Below are 16,516 nucleotides of genomic sequence, written 5' to 3' on the forward strand. Positions count from 1 at the left end.
TCAAGCATTCTTCAAGGAACTCGACATGTTTTCCATGTTCTCCATGGTTTCAATGCGATTATGGATCCCAACTCTCATCTTCTCCGGTCTACAATATTTGGCACACTTTACATGGATAGGCAATCCGAGGAGGTCAGATAATCTGTATTGGCTAGATGATATCTCGAGCTTCACATTTGTATCATTCGTAACAGCATTGAGCAAGCCTCAAATGTAGACTCGCCCATTCCAATTGGCAGTTTTCCTCCCAATACCGAATTCAACAGCCAGATTCCTGGCCTCCACGAACGATTGAATTTACTTTTCGTCCGGACAAGTTGAAAGCGCTTAGTCGAAGAGACCGAAGCCCATGTCCTCATCGGACTCCTCCTTCTCTTCTTCCTTCTCCTCAGCAGGAGCCTCAGCAGCGGCGGCGCCACCAGCAGCGGCAGGGGCGGCAGCAGCACCACCACCGCCGGAGGGAACGGAGGCGAGCTTAGTGGCACCCTCGGAGATCAGCTATTGAGCAAGCCTCGTTAGTCTATTGTCGGGTGCAATTTATATGTTCGGTGCAGCCAAACGAACCTCCTGGATGTCCTTGCCCTCAAGCTCGGAGAGGAGCTTCTCGAGACGCTCATCGTCGGCATCGACACCGACGGAGGAGAGGACCCCCTTGATGTCGGAGGCGGAGGGGCTCTCGTTGCCGGCAAGGGCGAGGAGAAGGTAAGCTGCGAGGTGCTTCATTTTGGACTGTAAAATGGAGAACCACCGGTTAGTCCCAATTCAGTGAGATAATACAACGTCAAACCCGGGGCGGGATACCACGTACTGAGTCAGGGTTGTTATTCGAACAAGAGAATCAATCGATTTAACCGCGAGTTGGGCGGAGACTGAGACGTCGAGTTCGGTCGGAATTCGCGATGTCGTCGATGGAAAAGAAAGAAGCGAAAAAGTGATCTCCGAATTCGCGAAAGTGCGTTGCGGCTGGTGACTAAGCGAGAGGCTCGGGGCTTCGCGCTGGCCTTCAACATGGGCACGTGACCGGACCTTTTGAAGGCAGCATGCTTGTCAGTCTGGTCCTTTTATTCTGCAAGACTGAGACAGCCTCCTGAACGCGTAGGACTCACTATCGAAAAGGCGAATAACCCAGCGTATCTGTCATTTCTCGGACACCTCGCACGTCTCGCCACGGTTGGGGTGTGAAGAGCCTTATCTCCATCGGGCTACTGGTTTGCCGGTGATGCCCACTTGACGGAGTCATGAAGTTGCCCGTTTGTACAAACCACCAACGGTGAATCTGTTTGCATCAGTACCTTAAATACGCTATTCTTCGGTCGACTTCATCGAGTGTTCGGCACCACGATGAGCGTGAGAGCCTCTTCCCCCATCCTCCAGAAGTTGCCACTCACCATGTTCCAGTTTCTCGATTCTGTCCTCTCGTCCATCGAGACGGGCAAGCCGTCGTTAATCCCTACATCCTCACCCGCCCCTTCCCCGACTATCTCTTCACCAAACAACAAACCTGAGGCTCGTAAGCCTAACCCAACGACCCGACCTGTAACTCCCGTCACAGTGGAACGAAAGAATGGAGCACCAGCAGGAACGAAACGAAAAGCTGAGGAGCCTCTGGCACGCGTTCAGAAGCCTGGAGCCCAGATACCTGCCAGACCAGCACCAGTGAAACGACCCAGCGCCCCAACACCGTCTAACTCACGCCCCGTAGCTTCTGGTAAAAGTACGAAGCCGTCCGGGGGTGGTACCGTACCCGCCCTTCAGAAGACCCCGCAGGTACCATCGAAGCCGCCACCGAAAGGTTCTTTTGCAGAAATTATGGCAAAGGCCAAGGCTCTGCAGCAGACGGCTCCGACGCAGGTTGGAATGTTCAAGCATCAATCAGTCCCCAAAGAGAAATTGAGCAAGTTGGAGCGCAAGAAGCGAATGAGGGAAGCTCAGTTGAAAGAGAAAGACGCGAAACAGGCAAGAAAACCAGGCACTACTTCAGGGGCGTGTGCAAGTAGTAAATCAGGGAACGCGAAGCTAGCTCACAAACCGGAACGCGAAGAGCCAACCTATAAGGGCACCGCAAGGCCTGCAGCTACCCAACCAGAATACCGTGGGACAGCTGGACTACCCAGTCGAAACGGTGACCGGAGAGGACAATTTAGATCCAACAAACGGTCAAGAATGGATGAATATCTCGGAACAGACGAGGAGGATGAGGGCGATTACGCAAATGACTATGATGACTATTATTCGGAGTCCTCGGACATGGAGGCTGGCCTAGGCGATGTGGAGGAAGAGGAAGCGGCAGCGCTGGCTGCAGCCAGGCGCGAAGACGAAGAAGACATGCGTGCAGAGGCAGCAGCCAAACAGGCAAAGCTCGAGCGCCGCAAGAAGCTCGCGATGCTAGCCTCCAGGAGACAATAACACGAAAATACTCCTTATCACCATTCTTGACCCCGGTCACCTTTCTTATCATTTGTTTGTCGACTCTTCAATTTGGGATCGGAGCATCAGCGTGGTATACCCGTGGGTGCATTGCAGAAGTGGGCTCTTTTGGTTCATCGTGTTATTATTTCCCTTAATTCCTTCCTGAAGTTTGATCGCCTCTGTTTGCCTCTTCAATTCGTTCAAAGCATCAGCGAGCATAAAGGTGTCGATAGATGGGGGGCCGCCAATTCTTCCTTGCTATTCTTTCTGGTTTCTCTTGTTGCATTGTGGACAGCCTGCCGGCGTTACTGTTAGTTCCCTCCAGGTAGATTTGTAGATATTTAAGGAATGTTGTCCTCTTATATACTCGAAATGTTTTCTCCTATGTGGCGGGGTTGTTTACTCGACAGTACTCAGGCTGAGGAAAGAATTTCCTCCGATTGCATCAGCCCCGCCAAGCGGTGACATCACTGGCTCATCAGCTCTCCATTGACATTCTTGTGCCAGGTTCTCACTTCATCCTCTCCTCTTCCATATCTACTCGCTCCAGCGCTGTTACGCCTACTCATCGAGATTCTGCGTTCATGGAAACAGCCCATCATGTCTCAGTGCCTTCCAAGGTGCTTTTCAAAAAAGTCCGCAAGATCGTCCCTCCACTGCTGGAGAAATTCCACAAAGGTAGGTCATATGGCTCCACCCACGATATGGTACGATACCCAGGCTTATATTTACGGTGCATGAATAGGGCAACACGGCCGCGTTGCTGTTATAGGAGGCTCCCTTGAGTATGCTTTGTCACTCCCATGGTTCCGACAAACGATTGTACTGAGACCCAACAAGCTACACAGGTGCACCATACTTCTCTGCCATGGCGTCAGCCAAACTAGGTACTTAAGCTTAGATTGACCACAGTCATTTATTCACTAACTGCGCACCAGGATGTGATATGGTACCGCCGCAATTCCGGACTCTTGACTCAGACTAATGCTCGAACATAGAGTCATGTCATTTGCAATGCCTCTGCTGCTACGGTAAGTGCCATAGTCTGTGAAGTCTCTTATTATATTAGGTCACCGATAAATATAGGTTATCAAATCATACTCTCCCAACCTGATGGTCCATCCGATATTGCCGAGCAGCAATTCAGTCAAAGACCCGAATTCAATAAATGCCCCGGAATTAGCAAGCCCCATTATCTCTATGCTCTCACGCCTCCATACAATTGTGATCGGACCCGGCTTAGGGCGGGATGATGTTACACTCAAGGTAGTAGTCGAAGTCATGAAGGAGGCTCGGTCACGCTCGATACCTTTTGTGTTAGATGCGGATGGGCTTCTCTTAGTTTCGGAGAATCCGGATCTTGTGAAGGGGTACAAGGAATGCATCTTGACTCCCAATGTGAACGAGTTTAGTCGTCTTGCCAAAGCACTGGGGATCGATGTCCCGAGTCTAGCGCAGATCTCATCACAACCAAACGGGGGGGACAAAGAGAGTCGAGAAGCAGAGGCGTGCGAGAAGCTTTCCAATGTCCTTGGTGGGGTTACTATCATTCAGAAAGGGCCGCACGACGTCATCTCGAATGGCATTACGAGCATTATCTCGGATATACCAGGAGGATTGAAGCGCAGTGGCGGTCAAGGTGACACTCTGACCGGGTCATTAGGAACCTTGATGGCGTGGAGAGCAGCCTACCACAACAAGCTCTGGGACTCGGATGAGCAGGACAATCCAAAGGAGGCGCAGTCCAGGGAAGACGTCCAGGCGGAGCTAGAGTCGAAGAGGAGAATGTCTCCAACCACAACCTTGCTTCTCGTCGCTTGGGCGGGCAGCGCGATTACCAGAGAATGTTCCCGTCGGGCATTCAAGACCAAGGGGAGGAGTATGCAAGCGAGCGATCTGACCGATGAAATCCACGAGAGTTTTCTAACGCTCATTGGGGAGCCGGAAGGATCCAAAGTGCATCTTTAGAGCAGAGCAGCAAACCCCGGGCGTATGTGAAGCAACCCCCGTGTTATAATCTGACAAGTAATAATCGACCGCCTGACTTACAACATCACCTTCCTTGGGCGTACACACTTTTCCGTCTTTGTGGACGAGGACTCGAAATCTCCCTTCCCCTCACAATCCTTGATTTCGAGCCACACCACATTCACCCCGACAGGACGCAGCCTTGCTAGGTTATTAGAAAAATGTCTCTGGGCCCAGCCAATCTGAAATATCCACATCTGTCATGGCAAAAAGCCTTAGAATCCTTGATCTCGTTTCCGGAGTGTTACGATTTGCCAGGTTCCAGACTCTCTTCCCTCCCACGTTCTCCCAACCTGGATCTCTGGCTCGACTGCGGTGACCCTTGCCATAAGGCTTCAATGTCTCAGCCCTGAAGTTCGACTTCAATGTCCGTGACCCAAACAGTCAAAAGGTGTTGCGAGCGAGTCGTCCTCTCTTGAATCTCAGACTACTCCTGCTGACAACATCTCTAGAGCGGGGAAACAACGACTCCTCCCCAAGATACTTCAAGCCTCTTGTATTATATCGGATTGACATACCTTCTCAAGGGAGCCAAACCGAGAAAACAAACAGAGCACAGCCATGCACATCTCGGTCTTTTTGACCTACCCGTGGCAGCGCTCGTGTTCAAGCCAAATCTCTCCGCGCTGGGATACAGTGGCTTTCCATTCAGCCGCTTGACCAAAACCCCTCGCGCTGCAGTCAGCACCGCGCCAGCACACCGAGAGAGACATGTCTCAGCCTTTTCATCCTTCTTTGTTATCGTCCCAGCATCTCGTGACAGGGAGATCCGATCTGATGGGTCAAGAAACCAGAAGCTGAGTTTCTCGATATCCGAGCTAGGGCTTGGTAACCTATCGGGACCATGGCTATAAATTTCACACCGACCATATCCTCATCGTTTTTAACGAGACTGTCCGTCAGCCTCAGGTTCAGAAATAGCGCAAATCAAGCTATATAAAGAGCCCTTGGCCCTCCGCTAGAATCATCATCAAGCAAATCCTCCTCATCTCTTCAGTCTACAAGCACAGAAACTATCCTAATCCAACCCATACCAAACCAAGATGAAGACCCTCACCCTCATCACAACTCTCCTCTTCGCCTCCGCCTCCCTTGTTACTGCGAACCCCCATCCACCTCCAAAATGCGGAACCTGCAACCCTATCTCTGGCGAAAATGGCTGTGATATCACAACCTCCTGCATCAACACCGGGACCCGGTTCCACTGCGCCTGCCGCGCGGGTTACAAGGCGTCCAAGAGGAACCACGACATCACGAAGCAGTTCCGTCTTGCAAAGCCGGGATATGAGTTCCTCGTCTTTACGCCCGAGTACACGGAGTGCAATACGCTTTGCGATAACCCGTATGGGGCCGGACCGGATCTTTGTGCAGAGGTCCCGCTTTATGATAAGTGTGCTGTTTAGGGAATTTTGTGTGGGAAGGGCGGTGCATATATTCCTGATATTTATGACAATGTATGCGTGGGCAAGTGGTCGACCAGTATATACGCAGTTTTAGGTCAAAGCCTAGTCAACGTAGTCCTTGTTACCCTATGAACTCTATGCCAATATGTCCGATCTAATATGGGAGCTGGAGGCATAATGGATAAATACTAGTTTCCCAAAGTTCGTCAACGGAAGTTACGTTGTCCCAGATGCTCATCGAAACGTTTATGACCACCTGCCGCAACCATGGTTAGCAGCACAAGGAACACTCGAATCCTACAGATATGAGATAACATCAAAATCTGAACGAGAATAGCTTCACCATGAACATTAAGGCAAAGAAAGAAGGCAAGTGGCGACGCAGCTGCCCTGGACACAGTCCTCCAAGCTCTCAGGGCGGACTTCGGCAAAGAAAACGCTCCCCTCAGTGACTCGCAGGGTCAGCCAGCCACGAAGTCCAGCACCTTGGTCCTCGTGCGTCCCCTGGACTTCACTTTGTCAAAAGGGGAGCGTTCGCAGAATCCAGCCCTCTTCGTGGCGTGGGGTGAGAGAACCCTAGGCATAAGTTGAGGGTGAGATTCACGGCCTCTTTTTTGCCTTTTAGGGTATGAGAAGGAAAAAATATCAGGGTTGAAGGGCAGGCCTCCGGAGGTATATACTGTCAACAATATCTCGGCTGACAAGCTTCGAGCCATTCGCACACAAACGCCATTCTTTCTTTCCTCTTTTACATCCACTCCTGATAGATATCTCTGCGGCGAAGCAGCAAATTACGCCGCCAATTGGGAGAAGAGGTCGCGCCAGCCCGTACCAGACACCAACTCCTCATCTTCGATTCTTGTCTTACAGAAACATGTCTTCTCCCCATGTAGTAGGCAAGAACAAGTCCTCTCGGACGAAGTGGCTGCTCCGTATCGCCCCAATTATATATGCCTTTCATCAATCTATCACCGATAAGGCACTCTGAATCTTGATTCGAACCGGGTTTTGTAGGGCTCAGAAGAACGAAATGAAATTCCACAGCTCTATTGAGAGATATCTTGACCGACTTCGCGCGTTGGCTGCTGGTCACGAAATGTAAGAAACAGATTATATCCCAACCCGTTCAATCAAGCGTTTGAAACACAGAGTATACACCGTAACACCGGTACCCCAATCAGCCTGCCTTATGCACTACATGAGCACTCTTTAGAAACCCAGAGATAGCCAAGCGAACAACTTCGGGAATGAGTTGAAGGATATTGCAGGACAATGAATTGAGAAATGTGAGCTCCTGTTATAGGCTTATGAGATTACATATCCATGTCATCCCCGTTGTCGAGGAAGACAAGGCGGGTTCCGTTGGCGATGACTTGCCAGACCTTTAAGAACAAATGTTAGTGAACGACCTGGCATGGGACTGCGGAAGTTAAGGAAACTTACGTGAGAGTTCTCGTACTCGTCAATTGTCATCGTCAGTTGATCCTCAGTAAAGCCCTTGGCTAAGACTCTCTCTCGAATTCTCCTCACGCTGAGCTCCCCGTCTTCCCCATCGCCGACGGCAGCTGCACCACTTTCAAGCATGCCACGGATGAGATTGTAGATCTTGGATGTGGGACTCTGGTCTAAGTGGGACTGGCTGTCGTTGGATAGGGATGCTCTGCTGACTTCGATTAGACGAAGGGCTTCGTCGACGTCTTCGGTGACAACTTCTTCACTGAACCGCAGACGTGCGAGGGCCTGCGAGAGGCGGACAACACCGAGAAGAGTACGCGGGGTTACGTGAGAGAACTGCTTCTTGTTGGCTTCATCCCGCTTCTGGCGCTTCCTCATCTGTACGTAAGCGCCAACCATGTAATCAGAGACTCTTGACGGAACCACAGGTCGATAACTGCGTGCTTTGGCGATGTACTGACGAACTTCATGAGGGGTGAACATGATGCCCGCATCTTCACTTTCGGGGTGTTTATTGTGCATGTGGACGTAAGCAACGTGGCTGGCCAGTTCCTCGTCCGCGTCCCGGGAAGGAGTATCGAGGATCAAGAACATGACGTCAAAACGAGACAACAGAGCCGCGGGTAAGTTAATGTTTTCAACGGGTGATACCCGTGGGTTGTATCGCCCATATAAGGGATTGGCAGCGGCAAGGATCGAGGTACGTGCGTTGAGAGTGGTGGTAATTCCGGCCTTCGAAATAGAAATCGTCTGTTGCTCCATCACTTCGTGAATTGCAGTTCGGTCTCCATCATCCATCTTGTCGAATTCATCAATACAGCAGATACCATTATCGGCGAGCACAAGCGCTCCCCCCTCCAGAATCATCTCGTCTGTGACAGGGTCCCGCATAACTGCCGCTGTGAGACCAACACCACTGCTACCGCGACCCGTTGTGTACACGCCTCGCGGTGCAACCTTAGTGATGTACTTAAGCAATTGTGACTTGGCAACACCAGGATCACCCATCAAGCAGATATTGATATCCCCACGAATGTGCATTCCGTCACCCATCTCTTTGGTGACACCACCAATGAGGAGCAGAAGCAGCGCTTTCTTAACGTCCAAGTGGCCGTAGATTTCAGGCGCAATAGACCGCGCAAGGTACTCGTACATATTGCCCGATTTCTGGTACTGCTCGATTTTGCGCAGAGTCCGGCTGTCCATAGCAATGTCATTGTAGGATTTCTTGTGCTGAGTGATGTACTGGGCTTCGAGATAAGTATCTGTCAGTAACCCGGCGCGGATTGCCCGAAACCCGGTGTAAGGCGTTGGGAGGAAGATTCCGGCAATATCTACTACATCGCCAGGGTTGAGTTGCCGGGTAAGATTTCCGTTGCAGTGGACAGTCATGGTTCGTGGGATGTGGCCGACAGGCACTTGATCTGCCATTTCTTGGATCTTGACCTCTTGGAAGGGAACGAACTTTGACGCTCTGGTGGACAGGAACAGTTGACCCTTGGTGTTGTTGCTCTTGCATTCATCTGAGGGGCATTCCGTCATCGGAAGGAACTGCTTTGAGGTCACTGGCTGGAAGATTTCATTCCCGCAACGATCGCAAGTGTAAGCATTGATTTGGACCGCTGGCTTTACGTCTGACACTCGGGTTGTAATGCCCCGGACGGTTATCAGGCTACCAATGTGCTCCGAACGCACATTCCGGACAGCGAGGGCTTTGGAAGCACGCTCACTGCTGGACCCAGATGGAGTCAAGGGCTTGAAATTGAGGACGTAACGGCGGGTGAGTTCGGGGGGGAACATTGACGGGGCGATTGAGGCATCAAGATCGGCTTCAGCAGCCATCGCCATGGCTTCATTGCGTTTCTGACGCTGCGATAAGATCATTTCAAGGACGTCATCTTTGAATCTGTTTGTAGCTCAGTTATAACTCTACCGGTTCGTGGATATGCCTACTTACGTGATCTCTTTTGATTCCTTTGGCATAATAGCATCCACTGCCTGGGAGACAACCTCAATGTAGCGTTTGGTGTTCCTTTCAACCGACTGAACAAGTTTTAAATCGACTTCCTCCGGCAATGACTTCTCATACTATATCATGGCAAGTGTTAGACATGATTCCCGCCAGGTCAACCGTTGGCGCAGTACTTACAGAGACCAAGTCATCAAGCTCAATTAGGATATCTGGCCGTTCTCGGTCGGCCACGTCCTGTAGCATCTGCATGTACTTCAACTTTTGCTCCCTGTTTCGGCGGCGCGCTCCCCTGCTTTGGGCTTCATTCTCATTAACATCATCCATAAAATCGTATTCATCGCTCGTGCCGTCTCCGTCAATGTGTAAGTTTTCAATAGCTTCCGTCGCAGCTGATGCGGAGGCCGATTCGGAGCTTTTGAAGTGCTTCAAGAAATCCTTGAAGGCGTCAAGCTGCGCAGTGTAATCAACCGGAGCAGGGAACTGATTCAAAGCCATGGTGATGCGACCGCGACAAGAACTTCTGGTTCAATTGAGTGTGCGGAAGCTCAGCAAGATTGGGAGGGGCCTTCGTGGAGTGGAAGTTGGGACCTCGACAGAGGCTGGGCACCAGGCACTTTTCAGATGCTTCAAAGAGTTTCCAGCCTCAGGCGCGAAAACACGTCGCGTCGCGAAAAGACGCGTCGCTCATTCTGGCATTTGTGCCTCGATGCCTCAGGCTGTAGCATGTGGATCGGAACGGAACAAGTCTCGGTCCGAGTATCAAGACGCATGCCGCAGAAACTCGGCTCGGCGAGCACTTCATTTGTGGAGACGGCCAACTCTGGGGGAGGATCCGGCGCTCGTTCGCTTTCGCCGGCTCTTCTTCTTCATGTTCTCAGCTCGCCCACGGCAATATCCTCTGGATCCTTACTCTCTGTGCTACTGCTGATCAGTCAGGATTCGCTGGTGTGCGCCCGAGAATGGCGCCCAGAAAGCCTTCCACCACGGCCGAAGTCGCCTTGGTCCCTCTGAAGAACTGCCTGGTGAACTTGCCGCCTTCGCTGGTCTCTCTGCTGGTCAATGCCAATACAGTAAGTCATTACCCGAATCTTCGTCATGTGTATTCTACATATGGCGCTCACTGACAATGTGCTAGACTGCACAGAATGTTATTGTCGAGTTACAGTACCGCCCGACAGTCGGACGAACCAGCAATGACAGCAGCACTACCCCGCGATCATGCTACCTAGGGTGGACGGGAATGCCGAGCAAGAGAAGGCTTGCCCCGGTTGTTGGAAGGGATGGAATCAATCATTCGCCCTCCACAAGAGAGCAGGACATCTCCACGGTTGAGTTGGACACGACGTTCGGGAGGGTGCTCGGTTTGAGCGAAGGACAGAGGGTAAGCAAGTGATAGCACCGATCTGCCCCAATTATACTCTAAGTATATTCAGGTTGGTATATTTATCCATCTCGACCCTCCTGTGGCTCATACGATTAACATTGAGCCCTTGACGCCTGAAGACTGGGAGAGTATGTTTTCAACACCCTCCCGATCGTCTCGCTCAACCGCTAACCCTAATCACAGTCATCGAACTACATGCAACATTCTTGGAGCTCAATCTCTTGTCGCAGATCCGTGCTCTACCAAACCCCACCTACACAGCGTCACAAGCCGACCACATGCATCCCCTAGCATTACACCTCTCTCCTACATCTACAGCGAATATCGTTGTCACCTCGCTAACCCCTGCTCCGTCCAATACGTCTCCATTCGCAAAAATTGCACCTGACGCTGAAGTTATAGTCGCGCCAAAGACTCGTCCGAAGGCAAATACGCGGGTATCTCGTGGCGACAGTCGGAGCGTTACCGGCAGCAGTAAACGAAGTGTCGGCGGAAGAAGCAGCGGAGGAAGCACGGTGCGCGGGAAGAGTAGCAAACCGGAGAACAGGCGAGGTGCGCTCTACTTTCGAGGAGTCGATCGCCAGTGGTCAGATCAGTACTTCGATACGGAGGCCGAAGAGGATAACAATGAGGGTTTCCGTGTCTGGGTGGATTCTGATGTCCTCGCTACGAATGAACTCCGGGGTGCTACTTGGGCCTGTGTCACACTCGTTCAACCTTCGGGGCTGAAGCCACCTCCCGATCCTCAGCAACAGATCAAACAGGCTGAGCAAAAGGGTAGTGATGCTGGTGCTCCAGCGACGAAACTTGTTGCCAAGTTAATTCCCTGGGTTGATGCACCAGATCCTCAACATGCCGCTCTATCTTCTGTGCTCTGTTCAGCTATAGGAGCCGAAGGGATGGTAGGCGGCATTGTGCGAGTCGAGGCGGGCCCCCCTCCGCTGCAACGCTCCTCTACCAAGTCGCTCAAGGTTTATCCTTTCCTAACGGATGGGACCAAGCGAAAGGACGGCTTAAAATTCGGTGCCGATACTATCGCAGCAAAGGATGCATTGGTTGAGCGTATCAAAGTGCTCTATGGCAGCCCTGGCTCGAGCAAGGGATTGTTGACGGGTCCCTTGACAGATGGGATGGTGCTTCCAAGATCCGATAATCACGGAGCGGTGTCCGCATTTGACGGAGCCATCATTCGATTTGATCCGCCTTTGAAGAGCAGTTCCGACGCATCCAAATCAGTCTTTGGTTGGCTGCTAGGTTCTGACGTGAAGTTACCCCTTGAGGTTCAAGGTGAGATACCGAAGCCGACGGAACAAGGAGCATTGAGTCCGGCAATTGAGGATCCAATTCCGCCTACCGTTCCCCCTATGGTTGGAATCGATCACGTCATATCGCGATCTTTGGACAATCTCAATAAATCCTGCTCTGTCTTGGTCACTGGTGGCCTTGGGTCCGGAAAGACTGCCTTGGGTCAGCTCTTGGCCAACCGCCTACGAAAGGAATACCTCTTCAATGTGAAGTATTTCTCATGTCGGAAGCTAGTTACCGACGAGACTCGGATTTCAAACATCAAGGAAACGCTGAACCGCCTCTTCATGTCCGCAGCCTGGTGTGCACGCCTCGGCGGGCAATCAGTTGTGATCCTTGACGACCTTGATAAGCTGTGCCCAGTGGAGACAGAACTGCAGGTTGGGGGCGACAATGGGCGTAGCCGGCAGAACAGTGAAGTGATCTGCTCCATGGTCCGCGAATACTGCTCGTTGAACTCTGGTGTTGTGTTCCTCGCGACGGCACAATCTAAGGACTCATTGAATAACGTGGTTGTAGGCGGCCACGTTGTTCGAGAAGTCATCCATCTGAGGGCTCCCGATAAGGACGGTCGTCGTAAAGTCCTCGAGTACCTTACTAGTCAAGATCGCGCGGCATCCAACACCACAGTGGAACCCAGTTCCTCTGCGGGCCCCAACGGCCATACAAGGGCAGTCAGTACTTCAACCAACGATTCTTGGCTTGATCCTTCGAATCCAGGTAGTCGTCCGAGCTCATCTGGTGGGGACGGGTTCGTCCTTTCACGGGATGTCGACTTCCTTGATTTGGCTGGGAAGACTGACGGTTTTATGCCCGGGGATCTGGTTCTGCTAGTCGCCCGAGCGCGTAACGAGGCCCTCATCCGGTCCGTCACCGAGTCGCCGGACGAGTCGAAAACAGTCAGCCTCGGGTCAGCAGATTTCGACAACGCCATCAAGGGATTTACCCCAGCATCTCTGCGCAACGTAACACTAACCTCGTCTACTACCACTTTCTCGGCGATTGGTGGCCTGCAGGAGACCCGGAAGATGCTTCTGGAGACACTTCAGTATCCAACAAAGTATGCCCCTATCTTCGCACAGTGCCCGCTGCGACTGCGGTCTGGTCTACTGCTGTACGGGTTTCCCGGTTGCGGTAAAACTTTACTGGCTAGTGCCGTCGCTGGTGAGTGCGGCCTCAACTTTATCAGCGTGAAGGGCCCGGAGATCTTAAATAAGTACATTGGTGCCAGTGAGAAGAGTGTGCGTGACTTGTTTGAAAGAGCGCAGGCTGCCCGGCCATGTATTCTTTTCTTTGATGAGTTCGACAGTATAGCGCCCAAGCGCGGACATGACTCCACTGGCGTAACGGATCGAGTGGTCAACCAGCTTCTCACTCAAATGGATGGAGCCGAGGGCCTTTCCGGAGTCTACGTTCTGGCGGCCACATCCCGGCCCGACCTGATTGATCCCGCGTTGCTACGTCCTGGGCGTCTGGATAAGTCGCTCCTCTGCGATATGCCCAACCATGAAGATCGAGTCGATATCATTCGGGCTGTTAGCGGAAAGCTTCTGATGAGCGAAGATGTAACGGCACGGTTAGATGAGGTGGCAGCGCGGACTGCAGGTTTCTCTGGTGCGGATCTGCAGGCGGTGGTCTACAATGCGCATCTAGAGGCGGTACACGACGCGTTGGGCGATCGTACTGGAGGCGATAAGCCGCCAGCAAAGGCCAGCAAATCTGCTTCCACAAGCACGAGCAGTCGCTCATTTATTCAGTTCCTGTACTCCGATTTGGAACAGAGAGCTGGGACAGTGGCGATGCCCGCTCCGGCGGTCGTAGCATCTAAGCTGGATGCCCTCAAGAACGTGCGACGCCGCCAGCGACAACTTGAACAAGGCAATGCCAACGCACCTTCCGGCAACGCCGCGGCCAATCCCCATGAGACAGGGGCAGATGACGGACGGGAGGAGATTGTGGTGCGATGGGAACATATGGAGCGATCCTTGACTACAACGCGAAGCTCGCTGAGCGAAGCCGAGCGGAGACGACTCAACGCGATTTACAGAGAGTTTGTAGAGGGACGGGATGGCGAGATGCCGAGCGGTGAAGGAGGGAGGGAGATTGGGGGGCGCACGAGCTTGATGTAGAATAGAGATAGATGGGAGCATAATAATGTACATTATCCGCATTCACATTTTCTGAACTGGAGATGAACTGGAGCCAGTGGCCAATTGCCACGCTGATAGCCGGGATGACTAAGAATGCCCCTTTGGGTCAGTTCAACGCTGGTCCTGGAATTGCCGAGCGGGGGATCCCCTGGGTGGCATCACGCAAGATACTGCCCTCGCTGCTGCTTCCAACAGAAATCCTTGATCAAGAGACGATATAACGAAGAAGTCGAGATGATCTGACGGGTTCCCGAGACTCGGAGGGTCTGAAGGAGTCGCTTGGAGGCAACCCGACTGCCGAAATCGCCGCCCGAACGCTGCAGCCTTCCGGAAGGAGTAATTCTGGGGTCAGGTCAGGTGAGGAAATGCCGAGGGCCGACAGAAGAGCGTGGCCATGCAAGACGGCGACAAGAAGTCCCCAGCCTCTCAATCTCAATCGTCTTCTTCGAATAACCTCTCTTCTTCTCTCTCTCATCTCCGACCTGACCTTCAACCTCGTGCCCCCTCTTTCCCCGCATCCTGTGCATCCCGTCCTTCCTCTACCCCTCCTCAATCCTGACATTATTCTTACAATGCCGGTTTCGTCGCAGTATCCTCTGGTTGACATCCCGAATGTCGATCTATGGGCCTTCCTTCTCGAGCGAAAGGACAGGGCCTTTCCCGACGATAAAGGTGTGCACTCTGTGCTTTCGCCCTCAACGGTCTGCGCTAACTCCATACCAGTCATCTATACCGATGCCGAAACCAAGCGCTCCTATACCTATCAGGATGTCAAGCAAGCCGCCACCGCGTTTGGTCAGGGACTGAAGTCCGTCTTCGACTGGCGTAAAGGAGATGTTCTCGCTCTTTACACTCCCAACAGCATCGACACCCCGGTAGTCATGTATGGCACACTGTGGGCCGGAGGCGTTGTATCGCCGTCCAATCCAACTTACACGGCCGATGAGCTCGCATTCCAGCTGAGGGATTCGGGTGCGAAGGCAGTTGTCACACAACTGCCAGTTCTACCCGTCGCGCGAGCCGCCGCGAAGCAGGTCGGCATCTCTGACGACCACATCATCTTGATCGGAGACCAGCGCGACCCCGAAGCCCGGGTTAAACATTTTACTTCAATCCGTAATATCTCCGGGGCGACTCGCTACCGGCGCTCGAAGATCAACCCGGAGAAGGATGTGTCGTTCCTCGTCTACTCTTCCGGTACTACTGGTGTCCCCAAGGGTGTTATGCTGAGTCACCGAAATATTGTCGCCAACAGCCTCCAACTGGCTGCGGGAGAGGCGGGCAATCTTACGTGGAATGGCGGCACAGACGGCTCGGGTGACCGTATACTCGCCTTCCTACCTTTCTTCCACATTTACGGTACGTGTACCCTGTCAGATTGACCGCAAATCTTCAGACTAAGTTGCCGTCAGGCTTGACGTGCCTGGTTCTTCAAACCCTTTATCAGGGCTACGAGCTCATCGTCATGGCCAAGTTTGACCTCGAGAAGTGGTGCCAGCATGTTCAAAACTACAGGATCACATTCAGCTACGTTGTTCCTCCAGTTGTTCTCCTTCTGGGCAAACACCCTATCGTTGAGAAATACAACCTCTCCACCCTACGGATGCTGAATTCTGGCGCCGCACCCCTCACACAGGAGCTTGTGGAAGCAGTCCATAACCGCCTCCGCATCGGCCTCAAGCAGGGCTACGGCCTCAGCGAGACCAGCCCGACGACCCACACGCAGCCTTGGGGCGAATGGCGCGAGAGCGTTGGATCCGTTGGAAAGCTCCTTCCAAACATGGAAGCCAAGTACATGACCATGCCCGAGGACGGTTCGGAGCCCAGCGAAGTTGCTACCGGCGAAGTCGGCGAACTTTACCTTCGTGGGCCCAACGTCTTCCTCGGCTATCATAACAACCCGGCGGCCACGGCCGACTCAATCTCACCTGACGGCTGGTTCCGCACTGGCGACGTAGGCTACCAAGACAAAAAGGGAAACTTTTACATCACGGACCGTGTTAAAGAACTCATCAAGTACAAGGGATTCCAAGTCGCTCCCGCCGAGCTCGAGGGTATCCTCCTTGACAACAGCGCCATCGACGATGTCGCCGTCATCGGCATCGAGAGTGCAGCCCACGGCACCGAGGTCCCCGTCGCGTTTGTCGTGCGGAGTGCAAAGAGCAAGTCGTCTGGAGTTTCCGCGGAAGAGGAGGCAGCCAATATCACCAAGTGGCTGGAGGCGAAGGTCGCGCAACACAAGCGGCTGCGTGGTGGGGTGCGTTTCGTCGATGCGATCCCGAAGAGTGTCTCGGGGAAGATCCTGCGGAGGCTGCTCAAGAAGCAAGCGCAGGAGGAGGCCGCCTCTCCGAAGGCGAAGCTATGACCATGGTCGACTACGAATTCAAGTCATGTATCTTCAAGCTGGATG

At 52.7% G+C, this 16,516-nt stretch overlaps 7 protein-coding genes across 7 annotated transcripts; 5 read left to right on the plus strand and 2 right to left on the minus strand.

Annotated features, from left to right (window-relative positions):
• Positions 1-123: 123 nt before the first annotated feature.
• On the minus strand, positions 124-943 carry aspf8 (ribosomal protein P2). Its single transcript, XM_071027662.1, has 3 exons — positions 809-943; positions 565-729; positions 124-498 (listed from the first exon to the last, which is right to left on the minus strand). The coding sequence occupies exons 2-3, from the start codon at positions 721-723 to the stop codon at positions 328-330; spliced, it is 330 nt and encodes a 109-aa protein (XP_070891410.1). The 5' UTR covers positions 724-729; positions 809-943; the 3' UTR covers positions 124-327.
• Positions 944-1,048: 105 nt separating this feature from the next.
• BJX67DRAFT_339467 (uncharacterized protein) lies at positions 1,049-3,066 on the plus strand. Its single transcript, XM_071027663.1, has 2 exons — positions 1,049-1,347; positions 1,399-3,066. The coding sequence occupies exons 1-2, from the start codon at positions 1,342-1,344 to the stop codon at positions 2,404-2,406; spliced, it is 1,014 nt and encodes a 337-aa protein (XP_070891411.1). The 5' UTR covers positions 1,049-1,341; the 3' UTR covers positions 2,407-3,066.
• BJX67DRAFT_6843 (ATP-dependent (S)-NAD(P)H-hydrate dehydratase) lies at positions 2,812-4,488 on the plus strand. Its single transcript, XM_071035305.1, has 6 exons — positions 2,812-3,087; positions 3,155-3,194; positions 3,250-3,296; positions 3,348-3,358; positions 3,408-3,440; positions 3,496-4,488. Exons 1-6 carry the CDS (start codon positions 2,994-2,996, stop codon positions 4,375-4,377), a joined length of 1,107 nt encoding a protein of 368 aa, XP_070891412.1. The 5' UTR covers positions 2,812-2,993; the 3' UTR covers positions 4,378-4,488.
• A 992-nt stretch (positions 4,489-5,480) lies between these two features.
• Positions 5,481-5,840, plus strand: BJX67DRAFT_376256 (putative adhesin; the record flags this gene model as incomplete). The annotated part of the gene is made up of 1 exon (XM_071031843.1): positions 5,481-5,840. The coding sequence occupies one exon, from the start codon at positions 5,481-5,483 to the stop codon at positions 5,838-5,840; it is 360 nt and encodes a 119-aa protein (XP_070891413.1).
• Positions 5,841-6,977: 1,137 nt separating this feature from the next.
• BJX67DRAFT_7198 (DNA replication licensing factor MCM7) lies at positions 6,978-9,875 on the minus strand. Its single transcript, XM_071035342.1, has 4 exons — positions 9,445-9,875; positions 9,253-9,383; positions 7,284-9,201; positions 6,978-7,222 (listed from the first exon to the last, which is right to left on the minus strand). Exons 1-4 carry the CDS (start codon positions 9,760-9,762, stop codon positions 7,154-7,156), a joined length of 2,436 nt encoding a protein of 811 aa, XP_070891414.1. The 5' UTR covers positions 9,763-9,875; the 3' UTR covers positions 6,978-7,153.
• Positions 9,876-10,080: 205 nt separating this feature from the next.
• pex1 (AAA family ATPase peroxin 1) lies at positions 10,081-14,716 on the plus strand. Its single transcript, XM_071027664.1, has 5 exons — positions 10,081-10,337; positions 10,403-10,648; positions 10,701-10,779; positions 10,835-14,463; positions 14,697-14,716. The coding sequence occupies exons 1-4, from the start codon at positions 10,227-10,229 to the stop codon at positions 14,083-14,085; spliced, it is 3,687 nt and encodes a 1,228-aa protein (XP_070891415.1). The 5' UTR covers positions 10,081-10,226; the 3' UTR covers positions 14,086-14,463; positions 14,697-14,716.
• BJX67DRAFT_369101 (acyl--CoA ligase) lies at positions 14,679-16,471 on the plus strand (the record flags this gene model as incomplete). The annotated part of the gene is made up of 3 exons (XM_071030716.1): positions 14,679-14,778; positions 14,830-15,465; positions 15,519-16,471. 3 exons carry the CDS (start codon positions 14,679-14,681, stop codon positions 16,469-16,471), a joined length of 1,689 nt encoding a protein of 562 aa, XP_070891416.1.
• Positions 16,472-16,516: the final 45 nt, after the last annotated feature.

This window comes from Aspergillus lucknowensis (assembly GCF_044049455.1).
Source record: "Aspergillus lucknowensis strain CBS 449.75 chromosome Unknown BJX67scaffold_1, whole genome shotgun sequence".
In the NCBI taxonomy this organism is placed as follows: domain Eukaryota; kingdom Fungi; phylum Ascomycota; class Eurotiomycetes; order Eurotiales; family Aspergillaceae; genus Aspergillus; species Aspergillus lucknowensis.